Source organism: Lissotriton vulgaris, chromosome 2_1 (assembly GCF_964263255.1).
Source record: "Lissotriton vulgaris chromosome 2_1, aLisVul1.2, whole genome shotgun sequence".
Taxonomy (NCBI): domain Eukaryota; kingdom Metazoa; phylum Chordata; class Amphibia; order Caudata; family Salamandridae; genus Lissotriton; species Lissotriton vulgaris.
In genome coordinates this window covers 2105220291-2105235011 of record NC_141687.1, presented here as the reverse complement: position 1 = coordinate 2105235011, position 14721 = coordinate 2105220291, and the positions used below count along the sequence as shown (strand labels likewise).

Genomic DNA, 14721 nt, shown 5'->3' with positions numbered 1-14721 from the left:
CAAACACTTAAAACAATATTTTCTTATGGGCTGATTTGTTTTTACATTATTCCATTTGCACATATATATATATTTTTTTCCGCCTTTATTGCGGATATGCCAGAATTGTTTATATATTAATGGTGTGCTTATTTTTTTCGATCGCTATATTATAGAGATACAGAGGTTTATCTAGCTATGTTATACCTTCAACATGTATGTGTTATCATTCCACCTTGTTTGTACATCGGTCTTACTTAATGTGTCCTCATACACTTGAGGGGGCCCCGCCTGCAGGGTACGTGGAGGGCCCCCCTTCGGACTCAATCTGGAGCTCTCCAGCCGAAGTGCAGTGCTGTGGGGGCCCCCTGGAGGTTGGGCACCCCCCGCCACAGAGGCTGCGGGGGCCTGTGTCACGCCCCTGGTTTTTGTAGAGCACTTTAGGTATAGTCTCCTATGTTTGATGTCTTCTCTGATCTGTAAATGGTCAGGAGGGTCTCCCATCAGTTTTTGCTGCTAGGGCAAGGAGGACAGTGTCCAATGCGCTACCTGCTGTCCCTCGCCATCTCGTTTATGTATGCAAGCGAGTAACTCATTTTCCCCATTAGCCGATATTGCCAAGTCTAGTAGCCATAACTTAATATGCTTTTGGGGTACAAACTAGTTTTGTCAATAAATCCACATGATCCCCAGATGTTTTAAACAATGAACTTCCATACCTTATGATAAAAGTCAGCTGATGGTGTTATAACATCTGGGGCAATTCTCAGACTCTCCTTCAATCAACTGCCTATTTACTTGGAGGAGTTGTTTTTAAACTGGGGGAGCTTAAAGAATGAGTTACCTTCTGTAACACTTTACGGGATATGCTACCTCTAACTGCATATTTCTCACCTTGTGCATATGCCCAGGATGGATCTAGAAAATTCAAAGTAGTGCTTCTATGTGCTCGTTGGTGGTGCACCGCGACACCCAATCAGCACCGTTCTCCTCCAGAAGTGATCAGTTCACCCGCATTTGCATTGACATCAGTTTCTTTCATTAACTCTTAAATAACACCGGAGAGAAGGTTAACCGCAGATCGTACAAACCAGTGAGCAAGTTCCTAGATTGGGATCTATTTAGATAGAAAAGCCCTTATAACAGAACAGGAGGGTGGTGAGGACTCTGCAGTTGGAGTTTTCCCCAAACGGAGCATTACTGGAGGTCGGTCTGTGGAATGGCTCAAACTAAATTGTTATGCGGGACCAAGCGGGAAAATACCCAATTTCGACAAACCTGACTGCCAATCAGTGGTGCTTTGTGAATGTGTGAACCGATACCAACGTACCCACCTGACAATACAGTCCAGGACAGGCAGTCCATGTGCCCAGTCAGTAGTAGCACCTTTGGCTCTGGCAGACTGACACCTTAGGCATTCAGGAGTCTGTTTCTTAGCCAATACATAGCAGAACTTAATGCAGAGGATTATCCATCAAGAGATGGTCTATTTCTGCACTGCCTTGCCCTTCTTTACCTAGATACCCCTCCGAGATGATCGTCCATCCAATAATTCTTGGTATGATTAATGTAAAAGCTGAGGGATGATACGGACCACAGAAAGTTGGCAGAGCAATGGATTGTTTGACGAGAAGAGGCATCACCATCTTCTGTAAGAATGTAGCTCAAGTCCTTAGCTCTAGTTTGTCAGTAGAAAATAGGTGGTATAAGAAGGGTGGGCCAAAAGGGTCTGAAGTTCACTCGCCCAGAGAGCAGATATCACCGATAGGAAGGCTGTTTTAAGGGTGAGCAGGTGCTATGAAAAACTGCATTGATTCAAAAGGGGTACTCATCAGAAAGGTGTGGGCAAAATTGAAGTTCTTCTGTGGCATTACAAAGGGCATTGGAAGAGGTCTTTGATGAATGTGTGACTATAAGTCACCGCCCCCACCAGGACCCATGTCGCAAGTTCTTTCAATACTTCACATATTATTGGCTTTCGGAAATCCTGAAGGTTCGACTAGATAACCGTGAGTTTTTTCAGTTCAATTCCACCACAGGTTAGGGTGCGCCTTACCGTGCGCATTCCGCCGTGGTGTGCTGGTCCTGATGAATGCTTCGCCAAAAGCATTTTGAAGCATGTTGACCAAGTTTTTGCACTTTTTACAGTTTCTGGTCAATTTAGCCAGTTATTAAACATCCAACGCACTTGTTTTTATTGGTGCCTGGTTTTCCACCATTCAAGTCAGAAATGGGGAACCCCTCTGTCGTGTTCTTTCATACTAGGGAAAAGAGGGGAATAACAAACTATACCATAGAAAGTGTTTCCCTCACAGCCTAAATATACCTTCCTTTCAACATTGTTTATATTCCTTTAGTTTATCAGCAAAGCACAACAGTGAGATATGTCATTATTTCATTATTCTTTTTATTTATCAAAAAACACATATAAACTTTTTTTCTTATCTATTTTTAAAAGGTTTTTCAAAGACACATTCTACATAAACAGCTCATAATTTTTCTAATGGTTATAAGTCCATATTCATAAATGATAATTCAAATTCATAGCAAACATTTTTCTCAGATATTTACAAAAACATTACAGTGTAGGTATAATTGAAAACAAAAATCTACAACCCTGGTACACCATATCATAAATACACCCATACTACACTCATTCAACCACTTTCAAACAAAACACAGACACTCCATATCTGTACACAGTTGAGTCTAAATTGTGGTCAGGAAGAATACTGCCACAATAAGAAACCACGGTAAAGAATACAGGGTTCCACGCAAGGCCAACGCGCGTTTCGGTAGGGTAAAAGTTGTTCTAGCCACCTTCCTCAGGACCTATCCAGATATCAGCTCCCAATTTAAAATGACCAGGGAATCTATAATTACAAATAAGGCACTGTTGTATCATTACAGAAAACATAGTTATTTACAAACACTGGTTACTTATTCTATCTATTAAACACAGAGGCATTAGACCTCCCCTGAGCACAAATGCAGTCTACAGCAGTGAATGTAGCATCCTTAATTTGTGTATAATATACTATATATAATGTATATATATATAGGCTGTTAGGGAAACACTTTATATGATATGGTTTTCCACCATTAGCATTTTTTGGGATCAAAGCAATGCATCTTTTAAATCAAATTTGTTCACCACTGCACTCACGCCATACACAAAAAAACCTGCTCCGCTGTAGTCTGGCGTCGTAGTACACCAGAGAGGCACTCGGCCTCTCTGGTGGGAACCCAATGATGAAGCATGCCACAACTAGGTTGGTGAATGAGGGTTCTTCTAAACAAGAGTGACTCCTCTTGCTGGCTCCTTTTTTGTTTGATCTCACTCTTTCATTGTTTTGACATTAGTTACTAAGTCAGCTCTAAGAGAGGGGTCTGCCACTGGATCAATTGCAGTTGAGCAGCCACCACTGAAGTTCTTTTGTAGTCTCCTCTAACACCTGGATGGAATCCGACAGGTTCCCCTGGTGCTGGACCCACGGAAACTACATGTCCCATTGCAAAGCATGAATGTGCTACCTGGCTTGTTTGGAGAGCAGGATGCAGGAGGCTAGTAGGCCAAGAAACCTCAAAGTTCTCCTCGCTGAGACCCAGGACAGAAGTTGAAACATGGGGATCATAGCCTAAATGTTCTGGACTGTGTTCCAGAGGAAAGGCAAGAAAAGCACTTCATCCAGGATGGCTCAGATGAAGAGATATCTCAGTGAAGGAGTCATGTGTGACTTCAGGAGGCTGAGACTATCAGTGATGTCAAGTGGTTAGCGGTCACCTGGAGGTAGTCCATGACCAACAGTGGTGAGACGGCCTACAACAACCAATCTTTGAGGTAGACAAAGACCGCTACGCTTAACCTCCACAGATACGCAACAGCCACCACCATCACCTTTGTGAACACCTGAAGGGTCCCGGTGATGCCGAAAGGGAGCCGTTTACTGAAATTGCTCATAGCTCATCTTGAACCACAAGTAGGGCCTATGGGCCACAGAAGACGAGGAAAAGTCAAAATAGGCATCCTGTATGTACACCACCACCATCCGTTTTCTTTCTATTTCGTTTTTTTTTCATCAGCCTTACAGGCGAAAACAAAAAATGTATAACCTATTATTTGACACTGTTTAGACACACGTACATCTTGTCAGTCTCTGTATTCAAAAACAGGATAACATCCATGTTAGATCTGGGGGTCTCTAGTTGGCAGAGGAAGGTACCAATGTCCAAATAGAGACACTTGCTTCTAGTTAGGGTAAGTGGGATACACTCTTTAGAAAACCCCTGCTCACCCCCTTGGTAGATTGGCACGAGCAGACAGGCTTATCAAAGGCAATGTCTAAAGTATTTGTACCAACACTCAGAGTAACAGTGTGAAAACACCACAAATGGACTCCAAACCAGTTTAGAAAAATAAAGTTTCTTTATCTAAACTACCCAAGACCAAAACGACAAAAATCCAACATACAAGGTTCAAGAATATGATTTTGAAAGAGTTCTAGAGTTTGCATCAAAATAATCCACAGTTGCGTCAGTTTTAGCCCAAAGTACCTGTAGATGCAACAATAGTTCTTAGAAGCAACCGCAGCGTCGAAAAACACGCGTTTTATCACTACTGAGACCCCGAGGAGGTGATGCGACAACCCCGCTGCCCGCAGCAGGCGTGTTGCGACGAATCTGATGGGAAGCGATTAGATACCTTGTATGGATTCCGGGTTGCAGGTTCGGTAGAAGTGTCTCACACAGGCACGATGTGTCGATCTTCGGGACGGCGATGATCTTCGGTGCGGCGGCAATGTGTGTTGCAGCGTTGATCTTCTGTCGCAGCCCCTCGATGCGTTGACTCTGCGACGATGTTCGCAGCGACGGGATGCGGTTCGCAAGCAAGTGTTGTTACAGCGAAGACAGGCTCTGCGACGATATCCGCAGCAACAGGAAACTTCCCGCACCGGGGCGATGCGCTCCGCAAGCGAACGATGCGTCAGTTCTTGCAGCGGCAACAGGACCTGCGATGATCTTCGTGGCGACGGAAATTCTCTCGCACTGTCGACGATGCACTCCGCAAGCAAACGATGCGTGCAAAATTGTAGATCTTCTTTTTTTCCGGTTCCTCAAACAGCAGACAACAACCTCCAGAGGCCCCACAAATGGATCAAGCACTCTAGGCAGGTCCGAACTCACACAGCAGAGTTCAGCGGGGAAGCTAGGGGTGAAGTCCTTCTGTTCCTGGGACTTCTTAACAGGAGGCCAGCTCTCCTCAGGCCCTTGGAGATCTCTTCAAGCAGGGGACACTGCAACAGCAAAGTCCTTCCCCTCTCCTTGGCAGAATAGCAACAGCAGTTCGGCCGACAAACCCACAGCAGGGCATTCCTTCCACTTCAGTCATCCAGTCTTCCAGCTTTTCTCCTTGGCAGAGGTACCTTCTTGAATCCAGGATGATCTAAAGTTCTGGGATCCCTTTTTATACCAATATTTTCTTTGTTCTCTGAAGGTAGAGAAGCCTTTGCCTACTCCAAATCAGTTCTGGTCAGTCCTGGAGCACTCTGTTTACATGACTCCTTCTTTCCTCTGAGAGAGAGGAGCAGGGTCGTCAGCTGCCCAGCAGGAGGTGGAGCCAGCATTGTGAAAGGCAGGCACAGCCCTATTCAGGCCCAAGTGCTATCCCTCCCACCACTCAAGATGCAGATGAAGCTATTCAGCCTAGTGCTGATTCGCCCAGCCTCCTGGAGCCATCCCAGCCTGTTTGAACGTATCTAGGACCCTAATTAAATATTCCTGATTCATGCCCTTATGTAGTTATAACGAATCATATCCTTATAAAGGCATAAGAATCATATCCATATTTAGTCATAGCCAATGCAGTTCAAATACGGCAAGGCTACTCCCATAAGACTCCCTAGAAAGTACAATGCGTTCTTTAAACAAACCAAGCCTCCAGCAGCCCGGGAATTCCCCCTGCTTTTTTTTGATTTGTGCAAGAACTCCTGGAGTCCAGAAAGAACTAAGTTCTTAGTGACGTCTTATGTCCAACCTTACGTCAAACACGCCACCTTTCAGGTATAAAAATACCAGCATTTGCCTTAAGCAAACACACGGTGGTTTGGAGCAGAGCGACTATCTACTTACCCGACACCCAGCTGATGCGAGTGCTTAAGAAGCCGACCCTCTCATTTGACGCACTGAGAGAGACGCTGTCTTTTCTCCTGCCGAGAAATCCAGCTCCAGTGTTTCCAGTCACCCTTGCGGGTTGCTGGGAGATCGAGTCCTGAGAGAGAGATACAAGACCTCCTTCATTCTATAACCAAGGTACGGAGCGGATTAGTTCCTTAGAGAATTCTTGATACAGATTCTTGGCAAAACTATCCTAACTTACTTACTCCTTCCCACGTATCAGGCTTAGGTCAGGTACACCGGGGTAGGCGTATTTTAGAAACACCAGTTGAGCACGTTTAGTCAACTTTTATCATTGTATGTAATTTAGGTATTTTATCCGTTTTAAGTATCATATGGCTCAGAAACCATATCAATGCCTTTACAGTATTATTTCATAATACTCCTTTTACTGTACGCACTTTACTTTATGACAAGTATTGCAATTGTGGCAATTAACTTCTCTTGCATGAGAAAGAGGACTGCTCAATAAATAACAACTTTTAATGAAAGCGCCTGTCTCTCTATTTCTCTGCACTCTGGTGAAACTAAGCATGCACAATTGACTGAGTGAAATAGCTATCTATTGTTTTCACACGACTCTGGAGATATACTCCTTATTCTGGGGGAGCAAAGTTGTCATGTTTATGCGGTTGTCAGAAACTAATCCCTTCTTGTCTATTCAGGAAAGTTAACTACTTCCTGTTCACTCGAGAGTAGTTTCTAGTGACCTCTGAGCTAGCTGGCATTCATAATTAAGTCTAACATATTCAATAGAGACCTAGTCGACCTCAGTCCTACGTCTAAACTATCGTTTATGTTTTTCCAATGCGCAGAATCTATTGGGAATATAGGAACTACACTACATGGGGCCCAACGTTTGGTAAGGCGATAATCTAACGCTAGATACTAGAGTAACTCAGTCGTGCTTTTCACACAGACCCTTTTTCCCGTAAAAACTCCAATAGACGTCTCTAGTGGGTAAAAGGTTAATATCCGCCGGAACTTAGAAGGATGAGAATCCTATGTATTAGTTTTTGGTTTTAGTCAACTTTGAAGGATACAGTGTTCCAAAATATTGTGCACCTAATCTTTGTCTCCTTGAAACTTGCTCTACAATAAAAAACTTTCTGACAATAAAATGTTGGACGACGAAAGAGCGGCTTTGGCAGCTCAACTGTTATTAGATGACACAACTCTCCAACAGAATGATCCAGATGCTATAATCATCCCGGTCAATATAAGAAAAACTAACTATTACACTTATAGAAAATGGACTATCATCGAGAGGAGGTACAGTCATATTTGATTTGGTAGAGGCCCATGAATATCGGCAGACAGAGGTATTCTATTCATGGATACATTTTCCTGAAGCAAATCCAATAACACACGATTTCCACTATTACAAAATAGAGGAATCTCCAGAAGAATACGCCCCTTTCGAGGACGTTGAAATTCCACTAACATACCAAGATCACCTGCTCTGGTTTAATGGCACCCTAAAACATCAAAATCACATTACCAGGCTCGGTCCACTAGGTAGACCAGGAGCCACATGGCCGGTTCTAGCCAGCTAAACACCACATCCCGACATTGAAAAAATGTCATACCGAGAACTTTTAGCTCAGCTAAAACAACTAATTAAAATACATAAACAATTGGTCCAATATGTCATGCCGACTTCAATAGTCCAAACAACAATAAGAATTCCACAAATAACCCCTCACCAGGGGAATACAAATAAAATCACACCACAGACTATACAATCAGTCATTGGCAAAATACCCGCAAAACGGGAACAAATTCCGTTCTGGTTAGCTCAAAAAATCACTCAAATAGAGGCAGTATTTCCTGATACTACACCTCATGACAAACACATAATTCTGACTATCTGTCTTCCAATGGGGATCGCACCACATGTGGAGGACTGTGACACTTGGGGCACAGACTTTGCTTCAATATACACAAAAACACATGGTGTTCTGTCTATGGCGGTATACCAGACGTATTAAGATAGATTCAAAATGAATACGGTCCAAAACCTGCTTTAACTCTAGGTATGAAATTACTGATAGACTGTAAGCAAATCTCGGCTATACTATTAGCCAACATAAAAGGAGAAGCAGCATCTGTGGTGATCCGCCAGAAAGTGAAAGAAACAGATATAGCAGAACAACCTTTTGAACTTACCAGAAAAATTAAAAAATCCTATGAAGAACTAGGTAGAGATAGTTTGGGTGGGAAACCACTAAAACCACAACTAACTGAAAATCGTGAAAAATACATTTATTAAAAGTAATCTCAATACTCCAAAAAAGAGGTGGGAAGGTAATAAACAAACCACTCCCAGAGAAAAACAGTTTCAGTCCAGAGGAAGGTCTCCTCAACGGAGAGATAGATCTCCAGAACGAGGAGGCAAGTCTCCCCACAGGGAGCCCTCTGAGAAAAGATACAACCTTAGAGATAGGGATAAATTCAGAAAACCTGACAGATATCAAGATATTGATACACGTCCCTCTCGATCTTCTCAGATTTCCTCACAGAAATCGGAAAGTTTTTTGCCGCCTCGTGTTGAGCTTCTTCACCTACTCACGCCCCCAGTTCCCTTCCTTGGTTTAACCTTATGGAATGTTGGTGAATCAGACAGACTGTTGGTCAGTGGGGCTACGACTTGAGATTATGCTAGATGGAATAAATTCTTCTGAAGCCTACCGTCCATTTCATCTACATTTACATCACATTCCTTTCTGCAAACTTAAAGTTAATAACTGGAGTCAAAATATCTGGAGACAAGAAAACTAAGGATTTTTAAGGCACTTTTCTCTTCTTTTTCTTGATACAGCTTTCTCTTCTACTTTTATGGGTTTTGTAGTGGCTACCCTCCAGTCTTTCTTCTGTAACATGCATTTTATATGTCTCTTCATCAATACTCATTCACTCAAGATTGACAATATCGGTGCATGGGGTATTCCCTGATGGATTGGTGGACTAGTATGCTACTTTTGTATTTAAAATAATGGTGCTATATAAACTATTAAATAATTATCCTATAAGATTATTTGTGATTTTATCAAGCACACGATCCAGCCTCATATGTATTAACACACATCCTTCTTTACACAGGGCATGCAGCTTGTAGAGGTGTCTTTGATAGTCTTGCGAGGCCACACCACTATAAGTGAGGCCACACCACTTTTAGTCCCAGATACTAGAACAATTAGACCAAGATTAAATATTATCTCAACTAAATTCAAAAAAGATATCACAACATTGTTTTTAATCACAACGTGACACAATTATTCAATAAAACAATGGTCTTAAAATACATCAATATTTGATCATAAATGATGCCCCTAAAAGAAGGGAGAGGGAAGGGTGGTGATCAGATTGTGAGGGAACTGTACAAATAACAAAACAATGGTCACTTCGACCTCAATGAGAAATTGCTAATAATTAATTAATACAGACTAAAGATCACAGTTCATAAATTAATCAAACAAACTCATGCCTATCGGAACAAAATCACAAATGATGAATGGGGAGAAAGGCTGAGGATGGAGAAAGTGTCGACGTTTCGACCCAGATTGATGCAGGCATGCAGTGGGGCCTTGCTAGAGGGTCTTCATCAGGACAGGGAAGCAGGAGGGACAGTAAATTGGTAATGAAGTGTCGCAGATTAGGCAGCAAACAGATATGTCTGATGTACACCGTTCAATCTATCTTATAAATGAGGTACCATCATATGGTAAGTAAGGAATCCGCCGCATGGGTCCGGATCCTGGAATGAAAAGTTAAGCCGTTAGCCCAGAGTGAAAGAAAAAGGGGTGGGAGGGGGGTTGCTGAATCAATATCTTGCAGTACCGCCGTGTGGATGAATCCAATTTCTGAAAAAACGAAATCCGGGAAATTTCACGGGGGTCTGGTGTATGACGGGCAAGTTCTCGAAGGTCAATTTGAAAAACGGCCACCCAGAAGGGTCCAAGTTCTGTAGGAGAAAGTTATGGAGCATTCACGGATGTCTGTTGAGGGTGCTCCAAGCTCATAGCGGTCACTGTCTATGATTCAGAAACGGCCGCGTAAGTTGGTCCGATTTCTGAAAAAATAATCCAAATGCTTTGGCGGGGGTCTGTCTAATCCACACGAGTGGATTAGACGGACCCCCGCCAAAGCATTTGGATTATTTTTGGTCCTGATGAAGACCCTCTAGCAAGGCCCCACTGCATGCTTGCATCAATCTGGGTCGAAACGTCGACACTTTCTCCATCCTCAGCCTTTCTCTACATTCATCATTTGTGATTTTGTTCCGATAGGCATGAGTTTGTTTGATTAATTTATGAACTGTGATCTTTAGTCTGTATTAATTAATTATTAGCAATTTCTCATTGAGGTCGAAGTGACCATTGTTTTGTTATTTGTACAGTTCCCTCACAATCCAATCACCACCCTTCCCTCTACCTTCTTTTAGGGGCATCATTTATGATCAAATATTGATGTATTTTAAGACCATTGTTTTATTGAATAATTGTGTAGACGTTGTGATTAAAAACAATGTTGGGATATCTTTTTTTAATTTAGTTGAGATATTATTTAATCTTTGTCTAATTGTTCTAGTATCTGGGACCACTTTGTTTGCATTACTAAATTACCCAGGTCCCAGCGACTTATTGGGTTAACCCGTGTTTTTTACAGCACACCACTTTTAGAGCATCAACTTAATCTATTATATGGAATTTAAATACCTTTGCATGTGACAGTATTAAAGTTGGTACTTCAGGAGAGAGCAGCTCTCTGTTGGAAAAAAAGACATTTCATGATTGCAATACTTCTGTACATGTCAATTTTAGTACTGGATCACCCAAGCAAAAGGAGGAGGAAATCACTAAATATTTTAAGATAAAAGCAAAATAAGGGAATTCCCAGTTACTTACCATTAAATCTCCTTATCCTTATCCTTAGTAACTATTGTCCTAGTCAGGAAGATTACTTTTGAGTTGGACCCAACCTCAATCAGGAGAGAAAAACAGAAAGTGGAGGGGAAACTCCACCCACCCTCTAAGTCTATAACCACTAGCCTACACACATCACTGCCTGACAATACTCAGCCCATGAATGCAAGCTGTCAGAGTGAGTTGTAAAGACTGTGATAAGGACAACAGGGATTCAGGATAATAAGATTTCCCAGCACCTATGCAGGCATTATCCTTAAGTCCCATGTCCTCGTCCCAGTAATTACTTATGAAGATAACCCAAGCATAACCTGGCCTTCAGGATCAACCCAAATGCTCCTATAATTAAAAGTAGTATACTTATGTCAGCTCATTTTTAAATTGGTGCACCTAGGAGAGAAACACATTTAGAATACTGTATTTAACACATTTTAACCAAAAGAAATTACCCTCCATTACACTCTCAAAAGGTTAGTGTTTAAGAAAAGTTGAGCTGAAGCCCAAGTGGCTACTCGACAAATTTCAGACACATGATTCCCCCTGTGCTTTCGCCCAAGTGGCTGCCAATCCCCAGTGGATCCGCCTTTAAGTCCATTCCATCTGGTAGAGGGATATTAGTTAAACAATATGGCAAAACAGTAGTTGGTCTGATCCACTGACAACGTGGTATTGGATGCTCTGACCCTGGTTATTTCATCAAAAGTCACAAAGAAAAGTTGTGATTTCCTAAAACCTTCAGAGCTCCTTAGAAGATGAAGGAAAAAACACAGGCAGCAATATCTCGTTCCCTATGCTAAAAAAACAAAAACAACTCTAACCTCCACGATCTTTAAAAAAAAAAAAAAAAGGAGGTTTCCATAGCAAGGCACCAAGTTCACTAATCCTCCTCACTGAGGTGATCACTACTAAAAATGCCATCTTCAAAGACAAGTACTTTAAAACAACAGAAATAAGAGTTTCAAAGGATACTCCCTGCAGAGCCATAAGGACCAGACCTGAGGCCAGTTTCAGGATGAAACATCAGGTCTAGGGATGCGTTTTTTTTATTTTAAGACCTATCAGGAGCCGCACTACTACTAGACCAAGGCTCTCCAAGTGTTCTGGTGGCTGCCCACTGGGCCCTTAAGTTTGAGACAACCAATTGCTTGTAGAATAGCAGCACTTACACACTCTACTACTGACAAACCTCAAGAGGAACACCATTCCTGGAAATTCCTCCAGTGTTTACCATAAGACTTCAAAGTAGAGGGTGCCCGGAAACCTGACTGTTTCCTGCTATATGGTCTGGCACCTCGGTCCTTCCAAGCCCAATCTTTTTCCACCTCCATGCCGATAGAGCCTGCTTCTGACGAGAGAGACAACCTACTGAGCTCAGAAAACAGAGACAATGGTATTCTCAAGTGAGGAATAATGGGCAGAGATGTTCGGAGGTGAAACCGGGAGGGACGGGACCAAAATGAGATTATCACAATAACCTTGTCTGCTTCCCTCTGCACTCTTGCAACAAAGGGAAGGATGTGTGGAATAGGTGGGAATGCATACATCAGCCAAGGTGAAGGCCAAGGTGAAGACTGTGCAACTTCACCTTGGCCAAACCACCCACCTAAAATTTCCCACCAGCCTAAACCTGTCCATTTTGAAATGAATGTAGCGAGTGACTGGGAAAGAAACACAATGAATTTGTGCAACGTTTGAGAAAGCGCTTCTCCTTAATTGATAAAGGTGGAGGCCCCATTGCTTTCTAGAAATATCGATTTGCATTCATTGGGTGTGCCACAAAGCACTGTAAAGTTGCTGCAATGTGTTATGTTGGGTACTATAAAACATGAATATTAGAAGAATGTACTTCCAGTTGATTATATATATATATATATATATATATATATATATATATATATATATATTTTCACTTAAAAAAACAGAGGTTTCAGGCCTTATATAGTTAGGTATTAGCATTTAAAAAACCATTGAAATTGCTCCTATATAGTTAGTTGTTCTAACTATATTTCACGCACCCGCAAACCACTGCTGATGATGTCACATATTACATCATTCATGACATGGTCAGTGACATCACTGATGACATCACTGATGACATCTCAAATGACATCACTGATGACATCTCATTTGACATCACTGATGACATCACTGATGACATCATCCAGTGTCTGTGTTTTTTTGTAAAGTTTAAATATGTTTTACATATTGAAGAATGAGTGGATGTATAAGTGTCTGGATGAAGGATTTAGTAGGTGTGTGACTGACTGTATGAGTGAGTGTTTAAATGTTTCTTACTAAATGCATGGGTTAGTGACTAAACTGTCTGAATGTGTGCATCAGTATGTCTGTTGTTGTGTAAGCTGCTGCATGTGTTGATCAGTAGCTATATGAGTGGATATATGGGTTATTGATTGGTTGCCCAAGTATTTGAATGGGAGACTGAGTGTGTGTGTGGGTGGCTGGGAGGTGTGCGACACTGTGCATAGACGTGTGAGCAGTTGATTCACTAGGTGTATGAGTTCATGAGTGCATGTGGAAACAGCTATATGGGCGGTTGACTGTGTGCATGGGTGTGTTGGTGAGTGAATGGATATCTCAGTGCTACATGTCCAAGTAAGTACATATGTAAAACACAGTGCATGTGAGAGTTGGCATACATAAATGACTATACATGAGAGCAATTTTCTCAACAACTACTGGAGGGATTTTCACTAAAAAAAGAAAAGGCACTACTGCATACCTGTCCCTACCATTTTGCCAAGTTTGGTGTAATTCCGTTCAGCCGTTCGGGCTGTAGCCGTGTCTAAAGATCCCATAGAAAATGCCATATGAAAAATTTTAAATTCAATTTTCTCAAAACCTAAATTCAATTTTCTCAAAACCTACGGGAGGGATTTACACCAAACGTACAAAAGGCACCGCTGCATACCAGTTCCTTCCATTTTGCCATATCTGGTGTAATTCCGTTCAGCCATTCGAGCTGTAGCCTTGTCAGAATGTCCCTATGGAAATTAACATAGGGAAAACACGTTTTGGGACCCCCCTTTTTTCTCGGCCCCCGCTTGACGAATCCCCCCGAAACTTTCAGGGAAGGAGTGGAGCGCAGCGAGGCAAATTTAAGGAAAATTACAGGTAGATCCCTCAATCGGCACCAAAGTTATTCACAATAGAATGTTCGGAATTTCCTATGGTAACTAGGTCCTAACTATATATACCTACTGGCGACCGCCAGTAGGTAATATATATATCAATATATATAAATATCATGTGATCAAGGGCGGGAGCGCCCGAAACGCATAATGGTAGAGGTGGCAAAAATAAAATAATCTATTGCGCAATATACTGGGTCCACGCTCGTTCTTTCTGAAGAAATTGGGATTGTACTGCAAGGAGAGTGCCTGGGTGAATTTATAAGTGGTTGGGTTTTGGCGCAGTGAATGGATTAGTACATGGTGCTGAATGGGTCACTAGAGGAGTGCAAGGGGAGTGACAGGGTGTTTGCTGGAGTGTATAGATACTGACTAGGGAATTGAAGGTGTGAAAGACAAGTGTGTATGTGGTGAGAGGACTGCATGCATAATGGATAGGGGTTTGAAGCAGTCCATGTGCTAAGGCCTGGCTCGCTGCATGAGTACTTGGATAC

The 14721-nt window shown here is 42.1% G+C and overlaps 1 protein-coding gene across 3 annotated transcripts in view; it reads right to left on the bottom strand.

The window, feature by feature from the left end:
* The window catches only part of TEX9 (testis expressed 9), a 414747-nt gene that overhangs the window by 318557 nt on the left and 81469 nt on the right, over positions 1 to 14721 (bottom strand). For all 3 annotated transcript variants that reach the window (XM_086958349.1, XM_086958350.1, XM_086958352.1), the window contains one exon: positions 10872 to 10920. In XM_086958349.1, coding sequence (XP_086814475.1) covers positions 10872 to 10920 — 49 coding nt within the window. The remainder of the gene's footprint in view (positions 1 to 10871; positions 10921 to 14721) is intronic.